This window comes from Lepus europaeus, chromosome 12 (assembly GCF_033115175.1).
Source record: "Lepus europaeus isolate LE1 chromosome 12, mLepTim1.pri, whole genome shotgun sequence".
NCBI classification, from domain to species: domain Eukaryota; kingdom Metazoa; phylum Chordata; class Mammalia; order Lagomorpha; family Leporidae; genus Lepus; species Lepus europaeus.
This window is the reverse complement of record NC_084838.1, coordinates 78,928,271-78,952,247: the sequence shown is the minus strand read 5'-3', so window position 1 is coordinate 78,952,247 and position 23,977 is coordinate 78,928,271. Positions and strand designations below refer to the sequence as shown.

General features: G+C 41.6%; 1 protein-coding gene across 2 annotated transcripts in view; it reads left to right on the top strand.

Annotated features, from left to right (window-relative positions):
- The window catches only part of CEMIP2 (cell migration inducing hyaluronidase 2), an 87,898-nt gene that overhangs the window by 46,998 nt on the left and 16,923 nt on the right, over positions 1–23,977 (top strand). For both annotated transcript variants that reach the window (XM_062208403.1, XM_062208402.1), the window contains exons 12-18: positions 2,278–2,366; positions 8,988–9,119; positions 10,238–10,273; positions 10,716–10,871; positions 13,929–14,106; positions 16,155–16,370; positions 21,500–21,708. In XM_062208403.1, coding sequence (XP_062064387.1) covers positions 2,278–2,366; positions 8,988–9,119; positions 10,238–10,273; positions 10,716–10,871; positions 13,929–14,106; positions 16,155–16,370; positions 21,500–21,708 — 1,016 coding nt within the window. The remainder of the gene's footprint in view (positions 1–2,277; positions 2,367–8,987; positions 9,120–10,237; positions 10,274–10,715; positions 10,872–13,928; positions 14,107–16,154; positions 16,371–21,499; positions 21,709–23,977) is intronic.

The following is a 23,977-nucleotide window of genomic DNA, read 5'->3' as shown; positions in this document are numbered from 1 at the left end:
TAGGAAACCCATTCTTTCTTCTCTGCAGTCACAGTGCTGGTAGAATGCCCTTTGAGACACTTAATACTAATAATGTTAATAGTGAAATATCGTTTAGGAATATTTTAACTAATTTTAAATGAGAGATCAAGTAACCTAAAGGCCATTTTAGAGGCTCCAGTTTCTATATTTGACACTAACTCCCCAGTTCCCTGGGGTTAAATACATTTGATTTGCTTTGTATACCCAGGGACTTTGATATTTTCATTATATATAATGCCTGGATTCTTCCTTTCTTTTTTAAAAATTTATTTATTTGAAATTTGTTTTTGACAGAGAGAGGGAGAGACAGATATCATCTATCTGCTGGTTTATTCCCCAAATGGCTACAGTAGTTGGGGCTGGGCCAGGCCAATGGCAGGAGCCAGGAATCCCACTGGGGTCTCCCAAGTGGGTGTGAGTGGTCGGAGTACTTGGGCCGGCTTCTGTTGCCTTCCCAGAGGCATTAGCAGGGAGCTGGATCAGAAGAGAACAAGCACTCTGATATGGGAGGCCACTGTCGCAAAGGGTGGCCTAACCTGCTGTTCACAGCAGCAGCTCGGTGCCTGGATTCTTTGCCCTGATGCGACTGGCATCAAGGTTCTCTTAATGCTTTCCATCTTTGGTACTCAGGGGAACCTTTAACACTTACGTGTGCTATGATTTAAAGAGCTTTGAAAGACTTGATGAAGACTTGAGAATGGAAAAACTTAACACAGCACGTGATTTTTGTGAGCAGAACAGTTGAAGAGGCTAGTTAACCACATAAAGAGGCATTTCACAGCAGAAATCCTCACTTTTTTTAGGATTGTCAGTGGCGTAAAATGCATTTTGTTCTAATTAATTTTTTAATGTCTTGTACCATGAAGACATGTAATAATCTACTCTGAATTGTAAGATTATTAAATCTAAATAATAGGCGTAGATAACTAGGTTTTAATTTGGAAATGACTGTGCAGGATAATACGTTAGAGCTAAAGAAAATTGAACTCTTGGAGCCTTTAAAAAGAAAGGCTCCCTCCTGGGATCACTCATAATCTGTGCATGCCTGTGTTGATGCACACACACACACACACGATCCCTTCAGTTGCTGATGCTTCTCAAACCTGTTCTAGTCCAGGTCCATCATGTTTATCTGACTGCCTTCTGAGTACCATTTGAATGTCTCATGGGCACATAAATAAAATGTACTCAAAACTATTTTTATAACTTATTTTTAGGCCCAGACCTATTCATGTATTCCTGTTTCAGTGAATGAAAACTGCTAGTTAGCTGGTTACCCAAGCCAAAAATATATGAACTTTCCTTGCTCCCTCTTCCCTCATGCCATGCCAGACATTTTATTATTAAATGATAATCCACTGTAGCTCATAAGGAATTCTCACTTTGTTTAATTTCCTGTTGCAACTGCCATAAGTCCAGGTAACCTTTATTTTCTTCTGGTTACTGAAACCACCTCCTGCCTCCTTCTTACCCCTCCACCCCTTGGCTCCTTTTCAATCCATGATCTGTCTCGTAGCTACTGTGTTTTCTCATTTCTTCCTAAAATCCAGTTTGTTATGATGCCTCTGTTACATTCCCGTCACCTTTACTCCGGTACTATGTCAGCCCTGTGTCTTTTGTTCCTCTTTATCCTTCTCCCTTACTTTTCCTCCCTCCGTACATCTAGTGTTTCATGCTTGGGGTCTGTGCTCCCTCTCAGTGCCGGACTATTCCCTGGAGTACTTTTCTCTGGTTTCTTCAGCTGCTTCCCACCCTTCTGCCTGCCCTGTGCCTCTAACCATCCTTTTGCTGGTGAATCCCTCCCCATCATTCAAGTGTAGGCTTTGGTCACTTCTTGTTAGGACATTCCTTGACTCCTCTCGCTCTCTCCCGGGAACAGAGCATCATGCTGCCAAAGCATCAGGTTTCCTTTCTCATAGGCTTCCAGTGCTGGGTTGTGATTGCCTACTTAATTGGGTGTCTTCCCATTAGTTGTTGTATTGGTAATGGCAAGGATCATGTTTCTCTGTTAATTGATGTAGAGCACTGGATGCCTACTACATAGTAGGCACTAAATAAGTATGTGTTGAATGACTGAGTGGGATTATAAAAACATCCAGGAAAATAGCTGTTTGTCTCAGTCCCTTTGCTTACTGTTTGTCTTCCTCCTACCCCCTTTTTGGGTAGATATGATAAACTAACAATTTTATGAATCATTATATCTGCATATACTCCTGGGTACTCCCATTCATTTCAGTGTATTATTGTATCTCCCAGGCTGGCTTATTTATTGACAAAGGTGTCAAAACAACCAACTCGAGTGCTGCTGACCCACGGGAATACCTGTGTTTGGATAACAGTGCAAGGTAAAACTGGCCCTTTACAGTCACACTCCAGCCATGTCTTGCCAAAGCAAAACTTTGTGAGTCAAAAACATTGTGCTGTTTTCTTGTTTTAGGTTGTTAGTTTAATTGTATATACTTACAGGCATAGTGTGATCATTGGGTACATGTTTTCAGCGCACACCGATTAAATTAGAGTAACCAATGTTTCCCTCTCCTTGTCACTATTTAACATTTGGAGCCTTCAAGCTCCTCTTTGCTGTTTGTTTGTAAAGTATACAGTAGCTTATTGTGAACAAGAGTCACCCCACCACAGTGCTGTGGACCACTAGGGATTGCCCTTCTTCCTATGTGTTGGGTATTGTGATCTTTCCCCTGATAACACATTTAAAAGAAGTTAGTTTTTTTGTGGTTTGTTTTTTGGTTCAACAAGCAGATATACACACACACACAGACACACTTCCATCATTGATTCACTCCCCAAATGCCTGCACACATCCAGTCCAGGTTGGGCTAAACACTGGAGCCCCGTACTCAATCCAGGTCTCCCACTTGGGTGGCAGAAACCCAAATACTTGTGCCATCACTACTACTTCCTGTGGTCTGCATTAGCAGGAAACTTGAGTCAGTAGCTGGAGCCAGGACTTGTACCCAGGCACTCTGATAAAAGATGTGACATCTTAAACGCAAAGCCAAATGCCCACCCCAGAAGAGCTTTAAAAAGTTTGTGGCAGGGTTTTTGAAAAACACTTAATCCACTGTTGCAGGTCCTGTGGCTGGGCTATCAGGTTTCTGAAAAGCTGAAGGAGTTAATGCTTTTCTCCTTTTTCACAGTTGTAAACTGATTTTAGAGAGTTCAGAAAGAGAAAGAGAGAGAAAGACATATAGGTTGAAAAGAGTTCCACATTTGGTGTGGACTATGATTCACTGAAAAAGAAGTCAAACCAAAATGTTTTCGTCTAATCTCTTGGAAACCAGAGCATATGGAATTTATTCTTAGTGGGCAAATGGAACATTGCTTTGAATCTCTTTCAGACGGGAAGATCCCAGATTTCTTGGTCAAGCTGTTTCTGGTTCAGTTGTTTGTAGCATCAGAGTCTCATCCCAGTTAGGCTCTGTGTTACTGTCCTTTACAACCACGTAATATAGTTGGGAAGTGTATCAGCTCGTCAGCTTAGTTTTCTTATATGTTATATGTGAGCCAAAATAAATAAATGTCTCGGATGGAGATAAAATTTTATAGAAAAGATGGCAATTTAAAGTCATATTCAGTAGTATGTGCATTCATGTTGTTTTCCTATATAAGTTGTTTGATCAGTTCATGGAGTTGAAAGGGTGCTTTGTAGACATTTAAGAAGCCAAGTCCTTTTGTTCATAAGAGAATAAAGAAGAAAACACACTGTAGGTTTGTTAGTCTGACCTAACTATGAGGCAGAATCCTTTGAACACTAAGGCATGAGGTCAATGGAAAACTAGGCACATATATTTGGTAAATTAATTATCAGTGTTCCTCAAAGCTTAAGGTGAGCCTGAAATATTTTAAAGCAACAGTCAGCATTTGAGAAACCCAGAAACTGGGTATTATTTAAATAAAGCGCAAGATACTGACTGCTTTACACCTGATGATCATATGAAAGGGGAAAATAAAGAAGGCAAACTTGACAATAAAAATGTAGATGGTAGCAAATTATGAACTAAGAAGTGAACATCAGCTGACAAATTATACTAGAAGGTTGTTATTGCCTTTTGAGTTTTAAAGAGTTTGTTATAATTGGTAAAACTAGTAATATGTATGTTGCTAAGTTAATATTGCCAGAAAAATCTTTAAACACAACAAAATTGGCTCTCTTCCCTGCCTTAAAAGATTACTGGTGCTGTGACTTAGCAGGTAAAAGCTGCCACCTGCAGTGCCAGCATCTCATATGGGCTCTGGCTTGAGTCCTGGCTGCTCCACTTCTGATCAAACTGCCTGCTGATGCACCTGTGAAAACAGTGGCAGATGGCCTAAGTGCTTGGGCACCTACACCCATGTGGGAGGCCAGGATGAAGATCCTGGCTCCTGGCTTTGGCTTGGCCCAGCCCTTGCCATTATGCCCATTTAGGAAGTAAACCAGGTGATGGAAGACCTCTCTCTCTCTGCCTCTCTTTCTTTGTAACTCTGGCTTTCAAATAAATAAATAAGTAAATCTTTTTAAAAAAGATTAGTTATGTGTGTATAAGATAATTTGTGTGTGTACATGTGTATATATATATATATATTTATAGAAGGGGTCTTTTAACAAGTTCATGGAAAATGCATATTTTGAAAAAGCTATTAATGGATTTCAAAAATTTTTCATATCACAATCAACTTAAAAATTCATTTTTCCATAAGCTTTTGAAGTACCCTTGTTTTTATATGTATGAATGGGAATGGATAAGTGAATATATTTAAGAATCCATTGGTGTTTTATTCAGGCTTGACATTACAACAGTTTACTTATCACAGCTTAAGCAGTTCCTCACTAGATTGTGTGTGTATGATATCATGATAATGGGAATCTTTCCCCCTTTCTTACCAGCTTATAAATGCATACTTATAAATGCATACTTGTCGGTAAGCAGTTGGACTCCATTTGGAAGTTATTGATCAAAAACTTGTTAAAGAAGAGTCACATGACCTTTGGTCCCTTGTATGTACATTAATTTTGTATGAACTAGTTATGGAATATACCCATATGTATTCATGCAGTTCAACCTGAGTAAAAATGATAAAACTTGTGTAAATGAGTCATAAAGCAGCCATGAATTAAACACCAGGCCCACGGGAGCAGAAGCTAGTTAGTCTTTCTTCAGAGAGGAAGTTGACTCAACAGTTAATCAGATGAGCCTTTCCTTGTGGCTGTAATGGGGAATTACAGGGATTCAAAGATGGGAAATTTTATCTCAAGAAACTCTAGATTGGACATTGGGAAATTTCATCTAAAAGAGGGCTGGAGCATTAACATTAACACTGAAAGCAGAGGATAATTAAGGGGGGTTTGGGAAGTATGCTGAAAGCTCATAGATGATGGTAAATTGGGAAAATTAAATTAGCTTTATTTTCCCAGGTGGGAAAGAAGACGGAAATGAATGGTATCAAAGCTAGCAGATGGCTACAGCAGAGTATGAGATGTTCCTTTATGGTATTTTTTGGCATCAGGGGTGGTGCTTCAATGGGGCAGAGAGACTTTGTTTTAGAACATCGTGCAGTTTCCTTTCCAGAATTCTTCCATCTGCTTGATATTATGTGATGACTGCAAAGCTGTTTGGCAGTAACTGCAATGCCAGAAGAGTGAAGTTGGCTTAGAGTCAGACTTTTTTACCCCTTAGGTCAGAACTAGTTAGGGCATAGGTCCTGGGTGATGCTTGTGTAATCCAAGGGTGGGTGTAACATCCTTTATCTCCGCTGCTCCCACCCTGGTCTACAGCACCACCATGTGCCTGAAACACATAAAGAGCCTCCATGCTGGTCTCCTCATGCTCATTCTCTACAGTGAGTCCTCCAAGTAGCATCTAGGGATCTGTTTAAAAGAGAAAAAACAAAAAATCCAATTGTATCACTTGCCTGATTGTATCACTGACCTGGTACTTGCCTGCCCCACTATCCTCTCTCCCCCCTCTCTCTTGCTTCTTACTCTTCAGCTACCTTGCTTCTTGCTCCTTAATGTGCATATTAGCAATGTGCATATTAGCAGGAAGCTGGAACCAGGAGGTTACTATGGAACCCAGGTACCCTAATATGGGATGCTCGACCAGGTGCCCACCCTCAGCTGTAGTCATTTTAAGGGCATATTTTCTGACTGTATGATTGAAGATCTCAACCAGCTGAATTTTTAAAAAGCTGTATAGGGGCCGGTGCTGTGGCGTACCGAGTTATGCCGCCACCTGCAGTGCCGGCATCCCATATGGGCGCCACTTCAAGACCCGGCTGCTCCACTTCCAATCTGGCTCTCCGCTATGGCCTGGGAAAGCAGCAGAAGATGGCCCCTGCACCCACATGGGAGATCCACAGGAGGCTCCCGGCTCCCGGCTTCAGATCGACACAGCTCCAGCTGTTGCGGCCAGTAGGGGAATGAACCAGCGGATGGAAGACCTCTCTCTCTCTCTCTCTCTCTCTGCCTTTCCTTCTTTCTCTGTGTAACTCTGACTTTCAAATAAATAAATAAATCTTTTTTAAAAAAAGAAGCTGTATGGTTTTTTCTCTTCCTCTAGCTTTCTAAGATCAAGATAGAAATGATCTTCATTGTTTTGTAAGCATTTATGTATTTATTTATGTAAAAGGCAGAGAGACTGAGATCTTAAATCTCCTGGTTCACTTGGCAAATGCCAACAGCAGCCAAGGCTGGGCTAGGCTAAAGCCAGGATCTAGGAACTCCATCCAGGTCTCCCATACTGAATGTCAAGGTTCTTGGGTCATCATCTTCTGCCTTCTTGGGATCAGCATTAGCAGGAAGCCATGGGGGAACTGAAGCTGGTACTTGATCCTAGGCACTCCAATAAGGGATGTTGGTGTCCCAAGTGATGGCTTAAACTGCTGCATTGGAATGCCAACCCTTTTATTATGCTTTTAAACGAGAAGCCTTAGGGAATTATTTATCTGAGTGCTTATAGTAGATAGTTTTGACACCAGTTTTTTTTTTTTTAACCTTTAAGGTCCTTGTAAGGGTTCTAAAGGGAAGAATAAGAAAAGGTAAAATTCTTTATGTTAAATAAGTGAATTACATGTAGCCTGTTTTAGGGGTGGACATCTGGCAGGGGTTAAGTTGCTGCGTGGGATGCCCACGTCCCATATCGGAGTGCCCCGTACCAGTCCTGGCCACTCTGCTTCCCTTCCAGCTTTCTGCAGATATGCACCCTGGGAGGAGCAGATGACGGTGCAGAGCACGGGTCCATCCCGTGCCATCCATGTTGGGAGGCCCCAGACGGAGTTCTAGGTCCCTGGCTTCATTCTGGCCCAGCACAGGCTGGTGCAGGCATTTGCAGATGTCTTTTCATATCTGCCTTTCAAATAAAATGAAGATAATTAAATAGAAGTAGAAAAAAAAATAGTAAGTCACTGTTAAAAATATATCCCAAATAATGACTTTCAGGGAAAAAATATCTTTAAATATAGTCTATTTTAAATATAGGTATTTTCAAGATCCTGAGCCCTATTTTTTTTATTTTTATTTTTTATTTATTTATTTTTTTTGACAGGCAGAGTGGACAGTGAGAGAGAGACAGAGAGAAAGGTCTTCCTTTTTGCCGTTGGTTCACCCTCCAATGGCCGCCACGGTAGCGCGCTGCGGCCGGCGCACCGTGCTGATCCGATGGCAGGAGCCAGGTGCTTCTCCTGGTCTCCCATGGGGTGCAGGGCCCAAGGACTTGGGCCATCCTCCACTGCACTCCCTGGCCATAGCAGAGAGCTGGCCTGGAAGAGGGGCAACTGGGACAGGATCGGTGCCCCGACCGGGACTAGAACCCGGTGTGCCGGCGCCGCAAGGCGGAGGATTAGCCTAGTGAGCCGCAGCGCCAGCCCCTATTTTGTCCATATTTATGACAATTAACTAAGACACAGCTCAGTACTTCAGTTCACACAGATGCATATTGAATATATGATTCATTTATTCAGTAAGTATATATTTGTATCCTATAGGTTAAGAATTTCTAAAGACATGCCATATTTTCTGGTCTGAAATTTTTTTGGAGATGGTTTTCATACTTATAAAGTTCTGCAGGTTCTTTTCCATAAACTGATTAAAAATAAACAAAAACAAAAACGAAGGCGCTGTGGCACAGTAGGTTAATCCCTATGGATGCCGGTTCTAGTCCTGGCTGCTCCTCTTCCAGTCCTGCTCTCTGCTATGGCCTGGGAAAGCAGTAGAAGATGGCCCAAGTCCTTGGACCCCTGCACCCGTGTGGGAGACCCAGAGGAAGCTCCTGGCTTCTGGCTTCAAATCGGCGCAGCTCCTGCCATTACGGCCATTTGGGGAGTGAATCAGTGGACAGAAGACTTTTCTCTCTTGGCCGGCGCCACAGCTTACTAGGTTGATCCTCCACCTGCGGCGCCAGTACCCTGGGTTCTAGTCCCAGTTGGGGCGCCGGATTCTGTCCTGGTTGCCCCTCTTCCAGTTCAGCTCTCTGCTGTGGCCCGGGAAAGCAGTGGAGGATGGCCCAAGTCCTTGGGCCCTGCACCCGCATGGGAGACCAGGAGGAAGCACCTGGCTCCTGGCTTCAGATCTGCGCAGTGCACCGGCTGTAGAGGCCATTTGGGGGGTGAACCAATGGAAAAGGAAGACCTTTCTCTCTGTCTCTCTCTCACACTGTCTAACTCTGCCTGTCAAAAACAAACAAAAACAAAAAACTTTTCTCTTTGTCTCTGCCTCTCACTGTCTATAACTCTACCTCTCAAATAAATAAAATAAAAAAGCTAATATGAAAACAGCTTTCTGGAAACTTGTGTATAAACAAATGTAATTTTTTCTTTGAATGTGACACGTAAATAAGTTATGTCTTAAGATTTCCTCATTTGTTTTGCTCAAATTTAAATCCTGCTTTCTGATGCTTAAACTTACAAATGGATAATTTCTGTTGCCTTCTTATCACTTTTTAAAAGAAAGAGCTCTGTGTTGTTTTAAACCATAGGTTTCGGCCTCATCAGGATGCAGACCCTGAGAAGCCACGTGTTGCGGCTGTGATTGACAGGCTTATTGCTTTTAAAAATAACGACAATGGAGCTTGGGTGCGAGGAGGAGACATTGTTGTTCAGAATTCGGCGTGAGTATTCTCCATGAAGTGACTATCTGATGACACTGATGTATTTGTTTTTAAGGATTAAAAAAAAAAAAAAAAAAAAGCGCAGCAGAATGAAAGCACAGTGGTGGTTTCTGGAATCCTGTTATTATGAGTAGACAGGACAAGCTCTGAGGAAGTGCACTGCAGTTAGCTGCCTGCAAATGTTTAGAATTGTCTCATTCTGGTGCTTTTACTGGAACTGAATTTGTCTGGTGACATGGAGTATTTTTTTGATTGAGATTGAACAGAGACATGGAATTTAGCGTTATTTAACAAACACGGTCTGTGTCGGAGAGCTAAGTAAAGAGTTTGAAACTACCTAGATTTTTTTTTTCCCCTTGCTCTTGGAAACACCTTAAAGTGTTTCTGATGCCCTGCCCTAGCCATTCCAAACAAAAGCTGTACCATTCCACTGAAATAAATCTGTTGCCTTGTGTCTCAACATGACTTCAAAGGGGAAGCATCTCACTTTTTCCACCTGTCTAATTTGGGAAGAGGCCTGATGCATGTCAAGCTAAGATTTAGGGTTCAACAAGTCTAGAAAAAAATATTTTTCTGGCTCTGACCTTTAGCTTCCTGGCATTTTTGCCATCATGTATGACTTGCATCATTCAAGCAATGGATATGAAGTTGAATCTGTAGAAATGGCTTGAGTGTCGTGTTGAAAAGTTTTGAGAACACCATGATATAATTTTTAAAATAGCTATAAAACACGACTATAGCATATGCTTGTATGATGCTTGCTGTGTGCCCGTCACTTTGAAATACTTGAAATTATTCAATATGTTTGATGTTCTCAGGAATTCTCTGAGGAAACTTATGTGATTATTGCAACTTCCCATTGAGAAAGCTGAGGGAGAGAAAGGGCAGTTAGCCCGAGGCCACAGTGAGTAATTGGCAAACCCGGGACTAGAACCTGTACCCACACTGTGAAGCTCCTGCTGCTAGTTGTTTCTTTGATAGTGAAACCTGTGTGTGGCCTTGGAGGGAGTAGGCACTGGGAGCTCCCAGATTTCTTGCTAGTTAAATATTGAGAGACTTACCTCTTGTTACAAGGTGTGGTGAATTGAAATATCCCCTTATTCTCTTTTCTTGTACAGATTTGCAGATAATGGAATAGGACTGACCTTTGCCAGGTTTGTAATTGCTTAAAAGTGTTTATTTGATTTGAAGCTGTAAGGCAAAATAATCTTGACTCTTTTGGAGTGGGGGAAATAACAGGAATTTTCTTTATTAACGTTAAAAAAATGAGCATCCTCTTCACGATACCACTAGAGGGCCAAGAATACATGTTTATTGATTACTTGACTAGATCACAAGGTAGTAGGGAGTTGGCTGGAATTCCACAGAGGGGTAGACCTGTCATAAGTTTTGTGAAGAAGAAACCACTGGAGATGTAGACTAAAGTTCTTAAAATAAGAGGAAGAGTATGGAAGAAGGGAGAAAATTTAAAAACAGTGTTACTTTTCTTAGAACCTGCTTCAATTTAGCAATGGTCTTATGCTAAAGTTGTAGGTTACATTCACTTGGGGACAAGTTAAACTTCCCTGGTGCTAATGGTTGTTCTCATTTTAACAGTGATGGAAGTTTCCCAAGTGATGAGGGCTCCAGCCAGGAGGTGTCTGAATCGCTCTTTGTTGGGGAGAGCAGGAATTACGGCTTTCAGGGCGGTCAGAACAAGTATATGGGCATTGGAGGAATAGACCAGAAGCCTCGGACATTACCTAGGAACAGGTAAGTGTGGCTTGTGCAGGACAGGGTTAAATGTATGCCATGAAGGAAAACTAACCCTCTGGGATGTTTCAGTAATAGTTTTCGATGGATTGGCTTCCACTGTGACTCTACCTATCTTAATGTTATTCTGACCCCTGTTATTATTCTTTTCTGTGTGTTACACTCTTGGAGTTTTGGAATACTAATTAGTAAACATTTCATAGATTTCAATGTCAATGCTGTGTACACAGTTTATAACATAGAAACTTCTCTTATAACATAGAAACCTCTCTTTTTTTTTTCTCACTCCTTATATAAGACCTTATATAAGTCAGTGATTTTTTTTTCTTCCCCTTTCTTTCTTGAGCTGTACAAAGTTGCCAAACCATAAACTATGACATTAGGTCAGTTTTCCCTCGAGTTGTGATGTTGGTTTTCAGAAATAGCCACTGGAAAAGGAAATGACTTACTGAAAAGAGTCCTAGAAAATGAGGGTTGATTGATTCCAAAGCAGACTCCAAACTGAAGCTTGCAGTGTTGCAGGCTCAAGGCGGCCGGCCTCCGTTCCGTCATCTTCATCACAGACTCATTAAGGGGTACTGAGCCTGAGGCAGGAAATAGGAACTAACGAACCTGTACCTCCGTTCTCAGGACGGTTTGCTGTAGTCCTCATTTGACTTGCGAGAAGACGAGGTAGTGAACCGCTAACTAGTGTTCTAAAGGCATGGGAGTGAGCCTTTGCTGTGATGCACAAGCATCATCAAGTCCAGGAAAGGATGCTGTCTCTGACGTTCAGCAGAACAAGGCGGGGCAGGCAGGCTGTTAGCCGTAGGTGGGGTTGGAGGGAAGCCCCGAAGGGCTGTATGAAGTTCTGCCAGGGAGTTCCCGTGCTTGTCTTCTCTTCTCTGTGCTTGTCAGTGTGGAATATCAAGCATCGTTTTATGCTGCACTCTGTAGAACTCCTGTCTGTCAGGCCATGCAAGGCACTGGGAAAGAACTTGATGGATCTGTAATAGCTAGCATTTATTAAGTGTTTATTTGTGTATCAGCTTCTGTTCTAAAAGCACAGAGAGGCAGGTACTGTCAACTCTCTGTTTTACAAGTAAGTAACCTACTAAGGGGAACAGAGGTGGAATTCAGACTCAATTTGGCTTCAGTGCTGTGTCCTTCACAATTAGGTTGTTGCTGTCTCTTCTGACGTGTAGGATTTTTTTTTTGGCTTTATCAAGCTGTGTTGGTTAGGGTTTGTGCTAAAGTATGATGTTGGTCAAGTCAATTCTATTCTTTTTATTTACAGAGACCTCCAGTTTTTTTTTCCTTAAAGATTTATTTATTTATTTGAAAGTCAGAGTTACATAGAGTGAGAAGGAGAGGCAGAGAGAGATAGAGGTCTTGCATCCGCTGGTTCACTCCCCAGTTGACCGCAATGGCCAGAGCTGTGCCGATCCGAAACCAGGAGCCAGGAGCTTCCTCCAGGTCTCCAAGGTTGCAGGGTCCCAAGGACTTGGGCCATCTTGCACTGCTTTCTCAGGCCATAGCAGAGAGCTGGATCGGAAGTGGAGCAGCTGGGACTCGAACCAGCGCCCATATGGGATGCCAGCACTGCAGGCGGCAGCTTTACCCGCTATGCCACAGCACTGGCCCCAGAGACCTCCAGTTTTATTTGGAAATACTGCTTCTTTGCTAAAGAGGATTTTCCAATACAAAAATTTCTCATTGATTGATGGTTCTAACTTTTACTTATATGTATCTTTACAACCTTTTCCATGAGAGAAAACAAATTTGAGCTGTATGCTTAGAAATACAACATGATACATCAGAATTTAGACAGGCTGCTTGGTTAACTTGCTAGTTTAAGATTACAGCAAAAAGTTTGTGGATAAATGGAATTAAAAAATAAGTTTATTTTTGTGCAAAAAATGTTTAGAATGCACACAGCTTTTTTATAATTGCATTTTCTGTCAAGTTTTTGAAGACCCTCGTATGCGTGGATTTTAATTTTTTGGCACCAAAAACCCTTTAATTCCATTTTCCTTGAAGTTTTAGAAGTAACCTTATATATGTACTTTTTTTCTTAATAAAAAACACTGCCATGATGTATACTAATTTGTCTGCCATTCAAGAATTTAATAGAAAAATCTGAAGAATTCAAAATATTATAGCTTTTGTACATTAATTATGGTTTATTATTTATGATTATTATGCTTGGGAGTTTGTGTTTGAACAGAAAAGAGGAAAATGAGTAAAGAAAAATTGTCAGTCTTGCCAACTCTTTTAATAGAGCAAGCCATGAGGACTAGACTTTTAAGCACATCATTTTACCTTTTCTGTCATTTAGTGGTTGGAGGGGAGGTTCTCTATGTTTAAGTACAGATTTGTCCTTTGTTCTCATAGCAAGAGATTTTGGAACTCAAACTAAAGTATATGAATGACCAAATAAAAAATCTTAGGTGATTTGATTCAAGGAAGCCAAAGTCACATCTTTAGAGAGACCTCTATTGAGGTATTCAAAACAGTTTCTCCTCCTAGCCTATTTTTTAAAATTTGCTTTCATTGTATTTGGAAGGCAGAGAGACACAAAGAGAGGTCTTCAATCTGTTGGTTCATTTCCCTAGTTGCCCACACAGCCAGGACTGGGTCAGGTTGAAGCCAGGAACCTGAAACTCAATCCCAGGCTCCTATGTGGTTGAGGGACCCAAGAGTACTTGCATCACCTCCTGCTGCCTCCCAGCGTGCATTAGCAGGAAACTGGCTCAGAAATGGCAGAGCCAGGACTTGAACCAGGAACTCTGATAGGGGACGTGGACATCCCAAGTGGCAACTTAACGGCTTTAGCAAATGCCTGTCGCCTCCATAACATTCATTATCTGAAATGATCCTTTGTGGGTTTTTTTGTTTTTTTTTTTTCCACTACACTCTATGTTTCCTCCCAGCAGGAGTCTTTACTGATTACTACTGTATCCTAGAAGTTTGCTTAGCGAATAGGACATATTCAGTAGTGTTTATAAAACAAGGGAGGTGAAGTGCTGTTAAGGGGAGAGGCCTATGTGTATTAAATAAATTCTTGCATTTCAACAGGACATTTCCAATTAGAGGCTTCCAGATTTATGATGGGCCGATTCATCTCACCAGGAGCACTTTCAAAAAATACATGCCGACTCTGGATAGGTACAGCAGTGCGATTGGGTTCCTCATGAAGAATTCCTGGCAGATAACCCCCAGGAATAACATCTCCCTCGTGAAGTTTGGTCCACATGTGAGTATGTTCTTCTGTGACTCTGGTGGGAGAGGGAGGGGTAGCACATTCCCAAAGACAAAAACGCAAAGGCTTTGCACTGTGTCTTTATGACTGGGAGGCAAGGTACATAGAAAAGTAGGTATGAATTCCTTGCACTCTGTCTCATTGAGTTCAATCTCATGTGATTTTGGAATATTCTTGACATTCTAGGGATACCTTGAAAGGGAAGATGACTCTGGGGGTTTCACAGGAACAGGGAGACATAACTTGGGGAAATGGATGGAGGTGGGATAGCCCATCTCCACTGAGAGACTTGGCTCCTACCTGGTATTTTACTTGTGTGAGGATTGTTTGGGGACCTGGAGAATCAAAGGTTGGGAAGGAAAGACAAATACTAAGTAGTGTGTTACACATTGGGTTATTTCTGATTTAAACTGTTGGCCAGTTTTTATGAAGACTGCAAAAATTTCGAAATTGTTTGCAGTGCAGTAGCCCATGGAGGTAGTGTTGTTAGCAGTTTCACTGATCCTGCCTTCACCTGTGATAAACAGGGCCCTCTGATTCCCTACCCCATGCTGTCACCATCTTGGCAGTGGCAGAGAGCGATTGAATCTCATGCCATCTAGCTCCCTGCTCCCACAGCAGCCAGAGCAGCAAGGAGCTTTTGTTCTCTCCTTCACACCCACACATGAGCTTTGTGGTTGCCCAGGTTAAAACAGAGCTGCGGTAGGTTTACCAAAGTCTGTGTTTGGCTTCCTGGAGAAGTGCAGGCGTGGAACAGAGGGTCAAGTACGATTTGAGAGGTCAACTCAGTTGGTTCTGCTCCTTCGGGTCGCATGACTTCAGGGGAGGGATGGCTTACCATGCAAGTAAATAGGCAGGGCAGGTCTCTGATCAGCTTGCCAGGTAGAAGTTGGTTCCTTTACTGCCCACGTGGACCTCCCTGTAGTGTTCCATAGAGTGCAGTGACCACTGACATGATCATTCTGAAAAAGTGTGTTAGATGCTAATTTGTTGTAGGAGCCCTGATGCTGCGACGGTACAAGAGAATCCATGACTGTTTAAATCTTACCTTGTATCCAGCCTGGAGTTTTCTGTGGTTGTGATGCTCTAACAACAGTTTGTAAGGGAAACACTGCAAAATTTATTCTGCCTAAAAGGTAGAAACTCTAAACTTTGATCCGAAAGGAGGCTCAAGAGAAAAGAGAAAAAGAACCTGATGCATTTTCCATCAGGTTGCTTGCCGTTTGGATATTCTATGGTTTCAAACCATCCCTGGGTGATGAGCACATAGCAGCATTGAGGGGCATATCTCCGTGACCTGAACATTAGTAATTCACTGCTAGCAAAAAGCAGCTAATGAATACAAAACAGGTCACCTGCAGCCTGCTTTGCACGTATATGTCATGTGTTCGGTGAAGAATTTTGATGAACACTACCTGACATGAAAATGATTGAGTTGGGCTCAATCTGCTGAACAGAGAGGTAGTAGCACACTTATTTTTAGTAGATGCTAGTGAGTTCAACAGTAACTCGCCATATTAACCCAACACTTAAGTTATGTTTCAGTTTTAAATTGTGTTTATTTTTTGGCCTAGGGATCCAAGTAACTAAAGCATTTGAGGCGAAATAAAATGATTAACTTGGAAGATATACTTGGTTTTTATTTAGTTGAATTAAAATTTGCATGCAAGGAGACACACATATCTGGGTGATGCATTTTAATAAATACAAATGGTTCTACAGTCTCCATTCCCACAACTGTTCTGGTTTCTCTTACCACAGATTAGTTTTGTTTGGAGATCTGATAACAGTTTTATATGCGGAAATACAAGAAGGAAAACAGAGATGAAGTATAACCTTTGCTGTTTGAACTCCCTAAGGCCGTAGGATTTTCCCCCCCTCCTTGAATGTGGTTGACTGAGTACTGTAGGAGATAGCCCTAGCTAGACCTGCTCGAATCTCAGAGCAGTTGTCACGATGTGCAGTGGCATCCCTGTAGACGATGCTGAGCAGGAAGGCAGGAGCCCTCGTTTTCTGATGTCCTTGGCTTTCACCGCTCTCAGGTCTCTCTGAATGTCTTCTTCGGAAAGCCTGGCCCCTGGTTTGAAGATTGTGAGCTGGATGGTGATAAGAACTCCATCTTCCACGACATTGATGGCTCTGTGACAGGATACAAGGATGTGTATGTGGGAAGAATGGACAACTACCTGATTCGCCATCCCAACTGTGTGAACGTTACCAGGTGGAATGCTGTGGTCTGCAGTGGGACCTACGCCCAGGTAGGCCCAGAAAGCACTTTGATGCCCGAGCACCTCCAGCTCCTGACAGCACTGCTTCTGTGAGGACAGCTCTTAGCTTTTCAGTTTCACTGATGTTTTCCAAACATGAGGGTTCTTAAAAAAAAAAAAAAAAAAAAGAAAAGAAAAGAAAAGAAAGACAAAGACAACTCATTAAGCATCATGGGCTTGTAGGATTCTACTTAAAGATTCCCTACCTCAAATCAATTTAACAAGTGGACTTGGGATGATTTACCCCTGGTTAAACATGGTTGGGATGTAACTGGGGTGAGAACCCACACCTCCTAACTGCTTGTAAGCTTTCCTGTCATTCTACAGCTGTGAGCCCTACAAAAGATTTTTGTCCTTAGCTTTCAGGGTCATTTTCTCTGCTTAGGGAATCTGACATTGGAGGCGGAGTATGAATAAGTCATGGGGAAAGTGGGATGTTCTCAGAGACAGAGGTGGAAACTGGAAAATGAGTGGACAGGCAGAGAATCCCAGGACGTTCTTCTAATTATGATGGGTAGCCTCTAAAACTATGAAGGGGATAACGCAGGTTGCAATTGAAGACTCCTCTTTGAGGACAGTGAGTGAGTCTGTGTTGGTTAACTTCATGCAGATGGTAAGAGGCTGGACTAATTTGCAAGGGAGCTTGTATGGTTAAGAGCAGGTGCTAGGGTCCAGACTGCCTGAGTTTGAATCCTGGCTTTGTTACGTCTTCAGATACACATTAGGTAGGTTTAAACAGTACTCCCTGATATGTACAGTGAGGGTAATGAGAGTTCCTCTCCTGTGAGGTTGTTGTGATGATAGTATACAGGCTTTTTGTAAGGCAGCATATGGCCTGCTTACTGCTATTAGTTTCTCTGAGGAGCAGGGATATGATTTGCAAAGGCAATTTTTTTTAAAAAAAAAAAAGTCTATTTTTGTGTATTTGAAAGGCAAAAGGACAGAGAGAGAGGGAGGGAGAGAGATCTTCTATCTGCTGGTTCGTTCCCCAGATGCCCACAATAGCCAAGACTGGGCCAAGCCTAGGCCAGGAGCCCAAAACTCCATCCAGGTCTCCCATGTGGGTGGCAGGGACCCACATCCATGAGCCCTCACCTGCTACCCTCCCACCCCCACCCCAGGGCATGCATTCTCAAAGTTAGATCAGAAGCCAAGTAGCCAAGAATCGAACCAGGTACTTTGATATGACTGTGGCATCCCAAGCATTGGCTTAACCTGCAGTGCCATCATGCCTGTCCTGTGAAGGAGATTTTAATAGTCATACTTGGGTGGATAGAAGAGGTTGCAGAACAGGGGTGCCAGCTGCCAGGATTTTTAAAGGGAGCAGTATTTTTTTTTCTGTGGTTTAGACAATTAAAAGGTAGGATTTAATAATAGACTGGCACAGGAATGCAAAGAATAAAGGGAGGGGGTGATGAGAGCCTGCAGAGAAGACTTCAAGGAAGACAAGGGATCTTCTGCGTGGAGTTGTCTGTGACAGTCTCGAAGGCAAGAAAGAAGGCTCACTGATCTGCTAGACACTGTTCCTTGCAGCGTGGGTTTTCCCTGGAAAGGACCAGTGCCGTATTTGCCTTCTGCTGCTGACGTTGCTGCCAAGGGGCTCTTGTTGCCTCTCTGAGTCCCCCGTGTTTATGTGGTTTCTATCACCTTCTGTAGTTAGAGTTTTTTGGAGCAGAATTCACTACACTTCTGATTTTGAATCGTGACTGCTAACGATGTTATTCTTGAGTTTAAAAACTTGAGGCAAGCACTGAGGTGCAGCAGGTTAAGCTGCAGCTTGGGATAACCTTTTCCCATCTCAGAATGCCATTTTGAGTCCTGGCTACTCCACTTCCAATCCAATTTCCTGCTAATGCATCCTGGGAGGCAGTGGATGATGCCTCAAATGCTCAGGTCCCTGCCACCTACATGGGAGATCTGGGTGGATTCCTGGCTCTTGGCTTGTGCCTGGCCCAGCTCTGTCTGTTGTCCATTTGGGGAGTGAACCAGATAACTGATGGTTTTTTTTCTCTCTATCCTTCTCTCTCTCTCTCACACTCACTCACTCACTCACTCTCATTGTAGCTCTGCCTTTCAAGTAGATGAATATCAATGAACATGTTTTTAAGAAAATAAAACTTATGTTTAGGTTTTATCATAGATAAGACAAAAAGATTAAGAGAGACAGTTTCTGGTTTATTTGATGGGGGTGTTATTTTCTTTGTTCTCAGATATCTTATTTCCATGGGCATACACAAAAAGACAACAAATATATTTGACTAAGTCCTGGAGGGACAAGGAAAGGATAGAGAATTAGCTACAGTGTAACAAAAAAGAAAAGAATGTGGTTTAAAATGAGGTTTTCTTTTTCCATTTGTTTTATTCTTACTTAGAATTTCCCTTTCGCTGCTGTCAACACTTAGGAACCTACAGACATTCTACATTTCAAATAAAAACAAAAATAAACATTTTTTGGTCTTTTTGTAACAACAGTTTTAAATTTCTTGCCAGCCATGTGTATTCATATACAGGGATGTGTGTGTTTTAAAATGTGATATGTCTACTAATGAAAACTTATGTTATAGTTTTAAAATAATTATATATAGCTAAATTAAATAATTATGATAGCTCTTAATTTTTATAAATTAAAGTTATTAATTGCTATACATGTTATATGAGGAAACTTCAAGTTTGTTGGGAAATAGAATTAAAAGATAAATTATTAAGTGCAAAAAGTTTGACTTCGTGCATGTGTAGAATTGTCAAAAATTCATGGAAGCCGGTGCCGCGGCTCACTAGGTTAGTCCTCCACCTGCGGTGCTAGTACCCTGGGTTCTAGTCCCGGTTGGGGCACCAGTCCTGTCCCAGTTGCTCATCTTCCATTCCAGCTCTCTGCTGTGGCCCAGGAAGGCAGTGGAGGGTGGGAGACCAGGAGGAGGCGCCGGGCTCCTGGCTTCGGATTGGCGCAGTGCCAAATGGTAGCCATTTGAGGGTTGAACCAATGGAAGGAAGACTTTTCTTTCTGTCTCTCACTGTCTAACTCTGCTTGTAAAAAAAAATCGTGGAAAATGTCTATTAGGAAACAACAATGCCTGTATTTCAAAACTTTCCACCAAATGAACATCTTTTAATTCCATTTTCCATGAACTTTCTGAAGTACCATATATATATATATATATATCTTATCCAACTCTTTGAATTTCTGATGTATTTGAAAATATGAACCTGATCCTTTTGCCTTACCAAGAAGAGTAGCATATTCTATTTTTATTAGTAGATGAAGAAAGAAATAAGTTGTCTAATATTTCCCAGGAGGCTCTGGGAATGTAAGACCATGGGTCAAGAATTTTCTTCCATGAATTTGGGCCAGAAGCTCAGATCTGCTGCAGTTTATTGTTACTAATAATGTAGGGAACATTCGTAAGCAAGAGATGGGTGCAGCACTAGCTCAAGATATTTTTGCTATTTATAAATATTCCTTAGTGGAATGGCTTTCCTGTGCTGACTTGAAGGATAAAGATGCTCAGTAAGAAAGGTGATAACATAAGGAGGAACATGATTTCCTGTGCTACCTCCAGCCATCCTTGTGAAGAAGGCAGGCGATATGAGATACATGTGTATGCATCTATCAGTGTATATTGCTAAATACATGTAAAGAAATATTACATGAATTATTTCAGAAAGTTTATTGGAAAGTGGAATTAAAAAATAATTTTATTTTCATTCAAATGTATTTTGAAATCATAATACACACTTTCCACAAACTCTTTAAAGATCCCCGGGATGTATAGATTTCAAAAATTTTTGCACCAAAATTTATCTCTTAATTTAATAAACTTGTTATAGTACTCCAGTATAGTATGTATTAAATATCTATTCAAATGAAAATAGTCAGTAGTGTTTTTTTTATTATTATTGTTTCTGTCTTTCAGAGTAGTTACAGACAGAGAGAGGGAGAGACAGAGATAAAGGTCTTCCATCCTCTGGTTCACTCCTCAGATGGCTGTAATGGCTGGAGCTAGGCCTATCCGAAATCCAAAGCCAGGAGCCAGGAGCTTCTCCCAGGTCTCCCGTGCAGGTGCACGGGCCCAAGCACTTGGGCCATCTGCTGCTGCTTTCCCAGGCCATAGCAGAGAGTTGGATTGGAAGAGAAGCAGCCAGGACTTAAACTGGTGCCCATGTGGGATGCTGGTACTGCAGGTGGATACTTAGCCCATTACGCCACAGCACCGGCCCGCCTATAGCCAGTAGTCTTGAAGATATGTTTCTAGTCTTGTTATTTAAAATCTTTAAGTGGTGTTGGGAAAAACATTAAATCAAAGTAGTGAAATACGGATAAGAGTTAAGACTTTCTGGTCCAAGGAACATACAGTTGAGGAGTCAAAACAGATAAGATAGCAGAAAAGACAGGAAGATACGGAAGTGTTGTAGACGGACTGTCAGCATTCTGCCAAGTGTTGCAATGCTTCTGGAGAATTTGGATACCCAGGACACACTGACTTGTTTTAGGATATTTTGCCAAGTTTTGTGCTCTGGAGGAAGCAGATAGGAGAGGTTTGTTGGGCATGGCAAGCGACTCCAGCGCCACTGGAACACATTCAGAACTTTCAAATTTGCCTCAGCTTAATGTAATTTTCCAGTTGCTACAGAGGACTTTATAACTTTTTTTTTCCTGAATGGTGAAAAATGACTTCTTGGGCTGACATAGGTCATGGAAAATTGAAAGCCAAAGCTCTCCAGTGTATAAATTTTCCATCTCTTGGTTTAGAGGAAAGTTTCTTAGATCTGTTTTCCCGTCGGTTTACTAATTTATTGGTATGTGTTCTTCAGATTGGGGGATGTCTTTGAGAATCTGTAGAAGCCACAGGAGTTTTATATTCTGATGAATAAGCTGGCCCGTGGTGGTGGCACTGATGATGCAGAGCCTGGCTACCAGGGCTCAGGGTCTGTTTTGGCCATGATGAGTTTAAACAGGCTGCCCTGCAAGTGTGGCTTTGGACGTAGTTTGACACTGCTCGGTTTACCTGGCACAGCAGAGTCTCCCTTTTCAGAATGGAGAACCTTAGCTTTGTGCAGATTGAGTTCTTTAAAAACTTGATTCTCTTCCCGTTAATGCTGTGATTTTTTTTTTTTTTTTTAAGGTCTATGTCCAGACATGGAGCACCCAGAACCTTACGATGACCATTGCACGTGATGAGTACCCATCCCATCCCATGGTGCTCCGGGGCATTAACCAGAAGGCAGCCTTCCAGCAGTACCAGCCCGTGATCATGCTGGACAAGGGCTACACCATCCACTGGAATGGGCCGGCACCAAGGACTACTTTTCTGTACCTCATAAACTTCAACAAGTAGGTTGCCATTGCTGTGATACCACAATTGAATGACTAGTACTTTAGTGGACAACAAGGATAATGTGTTTTTTCTTTGTAGTAAATAAAGAAGGCCAATTTCATGTGCCTTGTTCCTCTTGAAGGGAGGCTGCTGTTTTTCATTTGTATGGAATTAAAAGTCTTTAGAATGTTCATGGAAAATGGGTATGGTGAAAAAAATATGGATGGATGTAAAACAAATTTTGCATCAAAATGAACCTCTTTTCATTCTGTTTCTCATAAACTTTTAAAAGCATCATATAAATTGAACATTAATTTATTTTTGGTTTTATTTTATCATCATATAAATTGAAAATTAATTTATTTTCACTTGTTTGAAAGGCTGAGAGGAAGACAGAGATCTTCCATCTGCTGGTTTACTCTCCAAATACCTGCAGCAGCCAGGGCTCAACTAGAACAACGGCAGGAGCCCAGACTCAGTCTGGGTCTCCCATGAGGGTGACAGGGACCAAAGGACTTGGGTCATCACCTGCTGCCTCCCGGGGTGCACATTAGCAGGAAACTGGAGTCCGAAGCAGAGCCGGGGCCTAAACCAGGCACTCCGACATGGGATGTGGGCATTACAAGCAGCATCAGAACTGCTGCGTCAAATATCTAGCCCTTGCTCCTCCGTTTTAGCAGTATTTGTTTTTCTTTGTGGTCAAGGTTTTGTGTACAGAAAGTCATTCAGCTAAAGATTTTAATATCATCTGCTGAATGCCTTAGTTTCCTGTACCTGGGATGGGAAGATGTTTTATGTGATAGCCCTAGTGAGCACCTGGTTACTTAGAAAATTAAAAGATCTGTGAGGCCAAGTTTAGGCTTGAGGCAAGAAAGTGTTGTGATTGATCAGTAATATCTGCTCTCAGTGGAAGAGTTGGGCATGGATGCCAGGTATTCGCCTTCCCTGCCTTAAAGCAGTGTGCTGTTCCTTTGTGATTTTTCAGCTGTCTGTACCAGTAACATCATGGTCAGCCCTAGGCTCTGTTTTTTTTATGTTTGTGTAAGTGTTTATTGTGTGCCAGTTGATGCAAATATTTGCATATAACCTGTGCATATTTTCCCGTATACTTTAGCCATCTCTATATTACATCTAATACCTAGTAGAATGTCAATGCCTTATTTATGGCATTATATATATATATTATACTGCATTGTTTAGAAGATAATCATAGTGCATGCTCAGTGGTGTCTCCACACTTCTAATCCCTAGTCTATATTGTACCCAGGGTGGTGTTGCTAAAAATGCAGTGTGATACCATCAGTGAGTTGCAGAGAAATCAGTGAAAGAAACAGGTGGCTGTCGGGAAGAAGGGAGAAGAAATGTCAGAGTGATCAGTACTCTGGGTAGTATTATGAATTTGAAGATAGATAGTTAAAATCAAATGCTGTGCTGCGTTCTGTGAAAGGAAGTGAAGTGAAAATATTTGAAGTGAAAAAAAGGCTGACCGCAGAAGTTTCAAAGAACCTCATGGGCTTGAAATTAAGTCATGATTTCCTTATGTAATTCAGTGAAGTCCTTAAAAAGTATAAGATGGGCAGAGGCAAGAGGAAGAGATGGGCAGTTTTTCCCTTAAACTTCATATAATTGTAGGGAGGCCACAGATTTCGTCATAGTGCACTTCTGAAACTTAACACTCCACAAGTTATAAGAGCTGTACTTAACCCATTATGCAAAGTATCGAAAATACGGGAAACATCATGAAAATTGAAATAATCCATAATCTTCTGAATTAAAGTAAGGCACTGTCAACATTTATGTCTTCCCCCCTTCTGCACTCAGGTTTTTCCAAGCGTATGAATTTACCATAATTTTTAACGCCCTTTTTCCCTGTGAACATTTAGGCTGTTATTTTCCTGTCCCAACCACCCCCCCCCCCGCCCTTTTCTGTTATAAACAATGTGTTGTAGAAGGTTTTCTACATCTTTTGTGTGTATTTATAATTTATTCTTTGGTGGGATTACTGGATAAAACCTGTGTGAAGAGTTTTAAGGCCTGGTTACATAGCTTCAAAATTCTTTAGAGTGATGAAAAAGTTCCAGAGATGGATGATGGTAATGGTTGCACAACCTTGTGATTACATTTAATGCCACTGAGCTGGACAGCTAAAAATGACTGGAATGGTACATTTCGTTGTACATATATTTCACTACAATAGAAAAGGGTCAGAAATGATAAGAAGGGAAAACATTTGTAATGCTTTAGAAAGATTGACTATATGTAAGGACATTAAGCAAAACACTTTGG